At 42.0% G+C, this 11,833-nt stretch overlaps 1 protein-coding gene across 1 annotated transcript in view; it reads left to right on the top strand.

Annotated features, from left to right (window-relative positions):
* Positions 1–3,735: 3,735 nt before the first annotated feature.
* Positions 3,736–11,833, top strand: part of LOC124613431 — a 215,021-nt gene continuing 206,923 nt past the window's right edge. The window contains exons 1-2 of the mRNA XM_047142169.1: positions 3,736–3,874; positions 10,481–10,666. Coding sequence (XP_046998125.1) covers positions 3,802–3,874; positions 10,481–10,666 — 259 coding nt within the window. The 5' untranslated portion in view covers positions 3,736–3,801. The remainder of the gene's footprint in view (positions 3,875–10,480; positions 10,667–11,833) is intronic.

Genomic DNA, 11,833 nt, shown 5'->3' with positions numbered 1-11,833 from the left:
TTTACATGTGGTGTAATACATTTTTGAATGAAAAACCTGCTCCATAGCCTTTCCTTTTACACAGAATGTATACGTCGACATTGCTACACGCTGTTAAGCCGCAGAATAATGTACCTGGTGCCGCTGAAGAAGTTTAAGATACCACTCCCAGGTGCTGCATGAAGCCAGAGATGCAAGTCAGGCCATCCGAGTAAATAATGCAGTATAGCAAGATAATAGAGTAGGAACTTCTGCTCTGACACCGAGGTGGTTACTTCACGCTGCCGACAAGTAGACCAACCAGATCCTACACATCAGAGAGATGTAGTGACCACAGTGTGCGGCCCAGATTGCCTCACGTCCAGGCTGAGGTTTTCAAAACGGCAGAAAGCATCACAGTGGGGAAGTGGAAGGTCTGATGGTTTTACTAGACAAATTTAACTTCATAGTTTGTTAACAGAAAACAAGATTGTACTTCACTCATTCGATGAGCGAATCCACGCTGGATGATAGCAAAAGTTATCACTCGAAAAATATTAGTTACATTTGGCTGTAACCCAAAATAATTTAATGTTACAACTGATATCAAAACATATAAACATATTTCTGTAATCACCTATTTCTGTTATGCACATTACATTAAAACAACAAATAACAAACTCAGGCAGACATGTTATCAAACTACAGCGACACAGAAAAAGCAATAAACTGAGTGCTAATAGCTAATATTAAAACTCAAAATATAACAACAAATATTTCAGCAAATTCCATTAAAATTGAACTGTTATCAGGGAAGTGCATACATAGGCTAAGAGCACTGCATATATTCAGTACAGTCCTTTATTATTTGTACAACACATGGGGACACAGTATGTGTATGCTGTGGCACATCTAAGGAAAACAGTATTATTATAATAGTTTGTGCACACTACAACACACATTTGTTAGCTCTCTAGATAAAACAATGCACTCATAAATGTTTTCTTTTACAGAATATAAGATTAGACCATGATTTATCTCCCTTTCTATACTAGCACACTGGTTATTCCGAATCTGCCCTCTCATACCATACATATGTCAAGTACAGGACATACACAATAAACTTCTGATTTGTTCTTGTGCACACCACTGGTGAAATTAGTATTGGTCATGAGCACAAACAATAAATATTTTCACGTAGTAATCCAGGTTAGAATATATTCTAACTGCTTTGGTTGACAATATTTAAAACAACATAAAACTCTGCACAGTATTACAGACAGACATAGCATAGCGCTAGCCAGAGGATTAAATGCCTTGGATGCCTCATATCTGCATCTTATTATACAGTGTTAAACATGGTATATCCATTACAGCTACTGTTTCAGTGGATTATCAGAACATATTAAGTAAAAGATATTACATCAATAGAAACATTGTTGTTGACAAGAATGATGTTAAACAGACTGATAACTTCTTGCTAAGTTAAAAAGGAACAAAAGAAAACAAACGATATTCACAGTTAATGTGTAGTTACATATTCATGCAAAAATTTACACAATTACATTCGTGGCTTGTACGTTAGTCCACTCATGACACATTTAAATCCTTGCACACTTAGCACAGCTGGCACTATAAACTTTACGTGTTCACAGAAAACTCTGCACAAATACGTACTAGGCACAACAAATCTTGGTAGTCCTTTGCAACATTTAAACACATGATTATAGATATAAATAAATAACAACCCACGCTTGTGATTAATTTTAACAAATGGAAGTGAACGAGCAGGGAACTTGGCATGGCATGAAAGACTCCCTCACTTGTACTGGGGACCAAAGAACTGACATACACATTAAGAAGACACTAACTCACTTGTGAGAGGCAACACCAGCTCATTTAACACTCGACCATGACTTAGAAGATAGTTAAAATCCCAAAAGAAACAACACTGTATGAATCATAATGACTGATGGAACAACGTCTGTCAGATACATGCCTGGCCTACAGCAGAGTCAGCTAACCACTATGCTGGTGCCCGTTGGTGCTGTACTCCAGACACACACAGCAGTGAGAAAATGGAACGGTGACAGCTTACACCCATTGCTTATGAATGAAAGACGTCTGTCTGGGCTCCAGTTTGGTAGATGCCATCGAGGTAACGACAGGCCGACAGTCTGTTCCAGATGTGACAGCCGGTTCGAGATATCTGTTGCTCCACAACGTCCCTCTGACCCCTGTCCTCCATGCATGACAATACTCAGGACTGCCCCCATCTTCACTAAAGGCGGCCACAACTTGAATACACAGGCCAGCCATTCCCCAAGACACTACAGTGGACCAAGCATTTCCTTAGTTGCTCGGAGCAAGACTTGTGACTGAGTCTGGACACCAACCATTGCTGCCTGACTTCCACCTCTGCCACAGATCATCAGCATCACAGTGCACTAAGGGCAAAACTATTTGATGTTGATTGCCGTAGACATGCTGGCAAAGAGCAATTATATTATAACTCGAGTAGTAGAAACCAGTAGTGTATAGAAATAAGCCCTGCCCTGACCTGTGTATATGTTTCTCATTTTTAGTTAGTGGTACATCACTCCCTCAGTATACAAGTATGAGGAGGAATCTATGATGGTCGAGTCTTCATGTCTACTGATATGTGTGTTCCAGACACCTGCTACCTGCATTGTTCATATAGACAAATCCCACTGCTTTTGTTTTCATCTACTGCATGCAGTCTACATCGTGGTCATGGTCGCCCTGGTGACCTACTCCCGAGGCTGTCTCTTGGCAGCGTGCCAGCTCTGCGGGGTAAGAGGTCTTGTAGTTTCACTGGCGCTGGTGCCATTGCTTCTCTAGCTGCCACCTGCCTGTGGCTACGATCACGTGCTGGCCATCAATTGTCTGAGTGGGCGGGTACAGTCAACAGCCCTGCAAATGCTAGTTTTCTGGAGCAATGACACAACCACAGATCTGTACTGAATAATAAATGCGAGGTCTGTCAAAAATGTTTCACTGGCGCCTCACTGGGCAGCTAGTAGGCACCTACTCACAACATGACTGCTCGTCCATGTCCTGGAGTGATACTCTGTCGACATCCTAACCGCATCGTGTGGAACACCACCACTCAAATTACTGAATGCCAAACACGGTCATAACAGTACTTTATACAGCTTTATCCAAGTATGTAGAACTCACCACGCACATCTGATATACGCTGCATGCAATCTTCACGGTATCACAATTTTAATTTGCAGCGATGCATATTAACTTCAATTCATAAATAAAAGTTCATAAAAATACAGTGAAACTAAGAATAAACTAGAAATTGTATAAACTTGAAGCCACATTAAAATTCCAATAATTACTTGTTGATTCAAACGTATGAGTCAAAGTTTTCTTCACTCACCTGCCATGAAACAGCCCAATAATTATTAGTTCAAAGAAGTATCAAGCACAGTAATTGGAACATGGAAATGGAAATGAGCGTTTGGCGTCATTGGCCGGGAGGCCCCTCGCGGGGCAGGTCCGGCCGCCATGTCGCAGGTCTTATTACATTCGGCGCCACATTGGGCGACCTGCACGCCGGATGGGGATGAAATGATGATGAACACAACACAACACCCAGTCCCTGAGCGGAGAAAATCTCCGACCCAGCCGGGAATCGAACCCGGGCCCAGAGGACGGCAATCCATCACGCTGACCACTCAGCTACTGGGGCGGACATTGGAACATAATTCATGCTGTTATCATTTATTCCTTGCAGATTTCCATCCGGACTGCTTGTGTCATGTGGAATTCTGTGCTTGCATTGGACTGAAACCGAGAAAGTACGACCAGATGTGTTTGCACTCTTCCAACAACACAATCTGTCATCCACTGCAGACGACAGAAATCTACTCGAGTCGGCAAAGTAAGTTCAGTAATATTTTTTGTTATTACTAAACTAAATTTTAAATATGAAACGCCAGCATCGCTCTGGGAATACCTGGAAGCGTCAGCATGAACAAGGTATACAGTTGTAAGTATACAATAAACCAAAAGTAATTTAACGAGATTTTATGGTCGCATTGACAGCGTATGGAAATACAGCAGCGGGCAGCGTTATAACAGTTTTCTTTTTTCCATATTACAGTTTTACTTTCTCTGTCATTTGAATGTATCAGAAGTTCCCCATAGCTGAATGACACATATGTCCATTTGAAGATACAATTACTAGGAAGGGAAAACTAAAAAATTTTTGGTACGTTGTAATGTTTATCAAATTATTAATTACGAAAACAAAACTTTCAAACATGTTATCCTCACAATATGTACAATAAATTGATGCAGTATGTTTAAGAAAAAAACATCAAAATTACAGCATAAAAATTCTTGGCCTTTTATGAAGCTCGTATTAGCAAGTTTGTGATTTTGCCTTGATGGTGCCGTATGTCATCCCGCGAAAAAAACCTCCGTCTTTCTTTGAACCGTCCACAAAATTTAGTAAACTTGTTTCCTTGGCGTTATTGCTGAAGCCGGCTTGAGTGGCCGAGCGGTTCTAGGCGCTACAGTCTGGAGCCGCGCGACCGTTACGGTCGCAGGTTCGAATCCTGCCTCGGGCATGGATGTGTGTGATGTCCTTAGGTTAGTTAGGTTTAAGTAGTTCTAAGTTCTAGGGGACTGATGACCTCAGAAGTTAAGTCCCATAGTGCTCAGAGATATTTGAACCATTTTTTTGTTATTGCTGAAGATTTACTGCCCCGTTCAGGAAAGTAACATTATTTTTAGAGATCCGTGAAAGGTGGAGGACAGTGAAACGTGTTTGTAGCCTGTAGTGTAGGCTTTAATGTCTCACCTCCTACCGGGTACTGTACCGTATCTGTAGTAAAACCACAAAAATGACATAGTAGACTATCGTCGAGATATCAGTAGCCGTTCAACCGATCATCCTCTATCTGAATCTCAATCTACGTGATTGCACTGCTATTCATAATAGAGTGCCTAGCAGAGGGTTCAATAAACCACCTTCAAGCTGTCTCTCTACCATTCCACTCTCGAACGGCGCGCGGGAAAAACGAGCATTTAAATTTATCTGTACGAGCCCTAATTTCTCTTATTTTACCGTGATGATCACTTCTCCCTATGTAAGTGGGTGCCAACAGAATGTTTTCGCAATCGGAGGAGAAAATTAGTGATTGAAATTTCATGAGGAGATCCCGACGCAACACAAAACGCCTCTATTTTAATGATAGCCACTCCAATTCACGTATCATGTCTGTGGCGCTATTTCCCCTATTTCGCGATAATACAAAACAAGCTTCCATTCTTTGTACTTTTTCGATGTCATCCGTCAGTCCCATCTGATGGGGATCCCACACAGTACAGCAATACTCCAAAATAGGACGTACAAGCGTGGTGTAAACAGTCCCTTTACTAGACTTGTTGCACCTTCTAAGTGTTCTGCCAATGAATCGCAGTCTTTGGTTTGCTCTACTACAACATTATCTATATAATCGTTCCAATTTAGGTTATTTGTAATTGTAATCCCTAAGTATTTAATTAAAATTACAGCCTTCAGATCTGCGTGACTTATCACGTCATCGAAATTTAGAGGATTTCTTTTAGTACTCATGTAAATGACTTTACACTTTTCTTTATAGAGAGATACCTTATCTAAATCATTTTGCAATTTGTTTTGGTCATCTGATGACTTTACAAGACGGCAAATGACACCATGGTCTGCAAACAATCTAAGGCGGCTACTCAGATTGCCTCCTATGTCGTTAATATAGATCAGGAACAATAGACGTCCTATAACACTTCCTTGGGGAACGCCGGATGTTACTTATGTTTTACTCGATGACTTCTCGTCTGTTACTACGAACTGTGACCTTTCTGACAGGAAATCACGAATCTAGTCGCACAACTGAGGCGATATTCCATAGGCAAGCAGTTTGGCTAGAAGACGCTTGTGAGGAACGGCGCCGAAAGCCTTCTGGAAATCTAAAACTATGGAATCAACTTGACATCCCCTGTCGGTAGCACTCATTACTTCATGAGTATAAAGAGCTAGCTGTGTTTCACACGAACAATATTTTTTGAAACCGTGCAGATTATGAGTCAATAAATCGTTTTCTTCGGGGTAACTGATATATTTCGAACGCGGTACATGTTCCAAAACCCTACTGCAAATCGACATTAGTGATATTGGCCTGTAATTCAGCGGATTACTCCTACTTTCCTTTTTAGGTATTAGTGTGACTTGAGCAATGTTCCAGCCTTTAGGGACGGATTTTTCTGTGAGCGAGCGGTTGTGTATAATTGTTAAACATGGAGCCGTTGTATCAGCTTATTCTGAAAGGAACTTGACTGGTATACAATATGCACCGGAGGCCTAGCCTTTATTAAGTGATTTAAGCTGCTTTGCTACACCGAAGATATCTACTTCCACGTTTCTCATCTTGACAGTTGTTCTTGATTGGAATTCAGGAATATTTACTTCGTCTTCTTTGGTAAAGGAGTTTCGTAAAGCGTGTTTAATAACTCTGCTTTAGTGTCACTGTCATGAGTGACTTCACCGTTGTTGCGTCTTGCCACTGGTGTGCTTTACGTATGACCAGAATCTCTTTCGCTAGTCTGCCAAATTCCAAGACAGAATTTCTTTTTGGAAATTATTAAAAGCATCTCGCATTGAAGTACGCGCTATATTTCGAACTTCCGTAAAACTTTGCCAATCTTAGGGATTTTGCGTTGTTTTAAATTTGGTATGCTTTTTTCGTTGCTTCTGCAACAGCGATCTGACCCGTTTTGTGTACCCTGGGGGATCAATACCATCACTTACTAATTAATGTGGTATATATCACTCAATCGCCGTCGATACTATCTCTCTGAAATCATTCCACATATTTTCTACGCTTACATGATCAGATCCGAAGGAGTCAAGACTGTCTCTTAAAAAGAGGTTAAGAGCATTTTTATCAGCTTTTATGAATAGATATACCTTGGGTTTCATTTTGATGTTTGTACGTGTTACGATATTCATCTTAGCAACAAATGCCTTGTGGTCGCTAATCCATGTATTCGTCACCATATTTCCTATTTGCCCAGTATTATTTGGTACTAAGAGCTCAAGTATGCTTTCGCAAACATTTACGTTTCGAGTGGTCTCATGAACTAATTGTTCAAAATAACTTTCTGAGAAAGCATTCAGTACAATTTCGGAGAGACCTTTTTATGCCTGCTGCCTTTAAACCTATAATTTTTCAAGCGTATTAAATGTACATTGAAGTCACCATAGACTGTAATTGTATGACTGGGGCAACTATTTGAAAGTTTTCTTTGAACTGTTCGGCAGCTATATATCTTCTGAGTTGGAGGTCGGTAAAACGATCCAATTAACAGGTTATTCCGATTGTCAAGGACAGCCACTACCCATACTATTTCGCAGGAACTATCTACTTTAGTTCCACGTAAGAGTTGTTCTATTGTCTTAACTAATGTCCTCAGGCCCTTATCTACCTTCAAGGTCTTGAGTCACTTATCCGTCTCTTGGGATAGCACATTTCTGGGTGGAAACTGTGAGTTGTTTCAGCAAGCTGTCTTGTCACTGGGGAACAGAGTCAACAGGGAAGTTTGCCGGTAGATTCTGTTCGCGAGACCATATGATCGGCAGACAAAAGTCAGTCTTCTATGTCGGCTCTTGCTTTTCGCTTGCTGCTGTGATGTCGACCTTCCAATCCTACCTCATAACACAACAGCTTGTCTTGTGGCAGTTAACCGAGCGTCTTCAACCGACCTCGTTCTAGATTATCATGAGATAGTTGTTGATTCACTCGACTGGACTGCATTTACACGATTATACGGTCCGTGGTGTTCTAGAGCAATAGATTTCTTCCGACATATACTTTTGTAGTCCAGGTTAACACGGGAAATATAAGGTCTTTGTTCGTCCACTGAACTTTTCAGAAGACATAATCGATTCAATAACCTGATTTGTTACCCTAAGTCATTGCTCTTCCACTTAGCAAATAATATTACTACTAATATGCAGGGAATTTCTTCTGTTGTCTATAAACAGTGAGGTAAAGGCAAATGACTCGTTGGTTTGATTGTTTGTTTGAAATATGAGATCGTGTATTGAGTTATTGATGATTGTATTAAGTTTGGACTTATTTTGGAACTTTTTTGCTTTTATTTTCATTTTCCCTGGTCCCGTGTTAAAATTCTTCTACCACGGCTTCCATAGCTTCCATGTCCTCCCATAAGAACTATATTATCGAGTGGTCTATATTCGTTTTAAATTCATTTAAAATGACAACGATGAGATGCAGTAAACCGAGATGTGAGTTTTATTAAAAAAAGCTTACAGCTGTACCGATAAGTATGTGACGGTGTTGGACTTCGAGCCACGAGGAAGCGAAGACGGACGGACACATAGAAATAATTTCTGATATCCCACTAGCTCAGGTCTTTTCAATTTAATAGATGTTTCATTGTACAGAGAGCAAAAATCACATTTGCATCACATGGACTGCTTCTATGACATTCAGTTCTCACACACGTATAATATTAACTGCACGAGGTCTGTGGTGACGATCGTTGTATCGTCTTCGTCAAACCTTCTTCAACCGTATATAATAACTACGCTTTGCGAAAGTTCTTTCTGCAGCAAAACTTTTTGTTTTGTTTCCTTTTTTTAAAGCTAGTTACATTGTGGTTATGACACATTATGTTTTGTATAAAATGATAACACTTCTGAATAGAAAACCCGAGTCATGGTCTCTTACAAACTCATACGTTAAAGTAAACATTAGTGATAAAGTTTATTATTAGCTCTGACAATTGATCATATTGATGCTGATCGTGTTACCCAAAGTTAGTAACCTACAGCACTGAGCTTGTAGATAAATTGTAAGTAGTCTCTCATGTTTTTCTACTTTATACTTTTTATACATGTATATTATTTTTCTGAATGCCGAACATGTACTCCATCTACTTTTGTTTGTTTCCGATATAAATACACTAATGACCATTAAAATTGCTACACCACGAAGATGACGTGCTACAGACGCGAAATTTAACCGACAGGAAGAAGATGCTGTGGTATGCAAATGATTAGCTTTTCAGAGCATTCGTACTAGGTTGGCGCCGGTGGCGACACCTACAACGTGCTGACACGAGGAAAGTTTCCAAACGATTTCTCTTACACAAACAGCACTTGACCGGCGTTGCCTGGTGAAACGTTATTGTGATGCCTCTTGTAAGGAGGAGAAATGCATACCATCACGTTTCCGACTTTGATTAAGGTCGAATTGTAGCCTATCGCGATTGCGATGTATCGTATCGCGACATTGCTGCTCGCGTTGGTCGAGATCCAATGACTGTTAGCGGAATATGGAGTCGGTGGGTTCAGGAGGGTAATACGGAACGCCGTGCTGGATCCCAACGGCCTCGCATGACTAGCAGTCGAGATGACAGGCATCTTATCCGCATGGCTGTAACGGATCGTGCAGTCGTGTCTCGATCCCTGAGTCAACAGATGGGGACGCTTGCAGAACAACTATCTGCACGAACAGTTCGACGACGTTTGGAGCAGAATGGATTATCAGCTCGGAGACCATGAGTGCGGTTGCTTGACGATGCATCACAGACAGGATCCCCTGCGATGGTGTACTCAATTACGAACCTGGGTGCACGAATGGCAAAACGTAATTTTTTCAGATGAATCCAGGTTCTGTTTACAGCATCATGATGGTCACATCCGTGTTTGGCGACATCTTGGTGAACGCACATTGGAAGCGTGTATTCGTCATCGCCATACTAGCGTATCAGCCGGCGTGATGGTATGGGGTGCCATTGGTTACACGTCTAGGTCACCTCTTATTCGCATTGACGGCACTTTGAACAGAGGACGTTACATTTCAGATGTGTTACTACCAGTGGCTCTACCCTTCATTCGATCCCTGCGAAACCCTACATTTCAACAGGATAATGCACGACCGCATGTTACAGGTGCTGTACGGGCCTTTCTGGACACAGAAAATGTTCGACTGCTGCCCTGGCCAGCACATTCTCCAGATCTCTCACCAACTGAAAACATCTGGTCAATGGTAGCCGATCAACTGGCTCGTCACAATACGCCAGTCACTACTCTTGATGAACTGTGGTATCGTGTTGCAGATGTGTGGGCAGCTGTACCTGTACACGCTATCCAAGCTCTGTTTGACTCAATGCCCAGGCGTATCAGGGCCGTTATTACGGCCAGAGTTGGTTGTCCTCGGTACTGATTTCCCAGGATCTATGCACCCAAAGTGCGTGAAAATGTAATCACATGTCAGTTCTAGTATAATATATTTGTCAAATGAATACCCGTTTATCATCTGCATTTCTTATTGGTGCAGCAATTTTAATGGCCAGTAGTGTACATTCCACGTTCATACACTCTTACGTTTGACCTCTGCACTCCTTACTTCTTGCAATCACGAATACCGCAACCAATGACCTGCCTTCTCAGAGATGCGCTAACGTTATGCCGCAGCTGACGATCACGTCTCGTGCGACTGCGGCGGCGGCGACTGTGGCGTCGACGGCCCCTGCTCGTGCACGTGGCCGTGGCTGCGACCTGGGCTCTTGGTCTGCCTGCGCTCTACAGCGGGCGTCAAGTGCCGCGTTGTCAAGATGGATCACGACCCTTCATCTCGTGCAGACCTGCAATTCGATGACAGTGAGTGTATCACACGTATCCTAAGAGTCTACGTCATCAATTACTCTCTCGAGATGGCTGCTGCTAGCGACACGTGCAGTCTACATATGGTATAAGATTAGACATTCCTCAACACTGTAGTCCGCATCCAGTGCTTTAAAACCACACGTAAAAACTGTGAATAGTGGAAAATGGATCATGGAGCAATCTTCACTGTAACACTGAAGTGACCTTGGAGGACTCTTACTACAGATCCCTTTCCTAGAGCATCTTACTTTTACAAGCAAGAGACCAGTATTTCACACATAATACTTACGGTATATGTCAATATCAGGTCTTTATATAGTGTGAGGCATCCAATAGTTTTACTACCGATATCTTGTGACTCGCTGAAGCCATTTATAATGTCATATCGTTTATACAAGTTATAAGAAGGGGCTCCTGAAACTAACGCCAGTGTGTTCTCGCAACTTCATCAATCATTGAGATACAGGTATTTGTTGGGTTGGCAGAAGAGCCAACACCGTGTTACTAGAGGAGACCGAAATGCACGCGTTTTAGCTCACGCAGGCTGGCGTGAAGAGGGAAGGACTATACTGACGTGAGGTCTGGAACATGACAAGGAATTAGAATTCAGAAAGCGGACATAGCTAGTTTGATACTTTACTTTAATCCATTAATGATGAACGTCTCTCTTGACGGTACATGACTCACAATATTATCTGTTCAGAAGACATAGTAACTGAATATGGCGCCTTGCTAGGTCGTAGCAACTGACGTAGCTGAAGGCTATGCTAAACTGTCATCTCTGCAAATGAGAGCGTATGTAGTCAGTGAACCATCGCTAGCAAAGTCGGCTGTACAACTGGGGCGGGTGCTAGGGAGTCTCTCTAGACTAGACTAGACCTGCCGTGTGGCGGCGCTCGGTCTGCAATCACTGATAGTGGCGACACGTGGGTCCGACGTATACTAACGGACCGCGGCCGATTTAAAGACCGCTACCTAGCAAGTGTGGTGTCTGGCGGTGACACCACAGCACCCCCCTCAGATTTAGTGATAAGAGCGCCGAGTGCAGAGCCCGTCAAAAACTGAACACAGATCAAGCATGAAACCAGGAAGAAGGTGTATTGAAGTACAACATTAGCGAAGAACAGCGGTCACAGTGCCGTAGTTTACTGGTCACAATGT

Source organism: Schistocerca americana, chromosome 1 (assembly GCF_021461395.2).
Source record: "Schistocerca americana isolate TAMUIC-IGC-003095 chromosome 1, iqSchAmer2.1, whole genome shotgun sequence".
NCBI lineage: Eukaryota > Metazoa > Arthropoda > Insecta > Orthoptera > Acrididae > Schistocerca > Schistocerca americana.
Note: the sequence above shows the minus strand (reverse complement) of the source record. Positions and strands in the feature narration are given on the sequence as shown.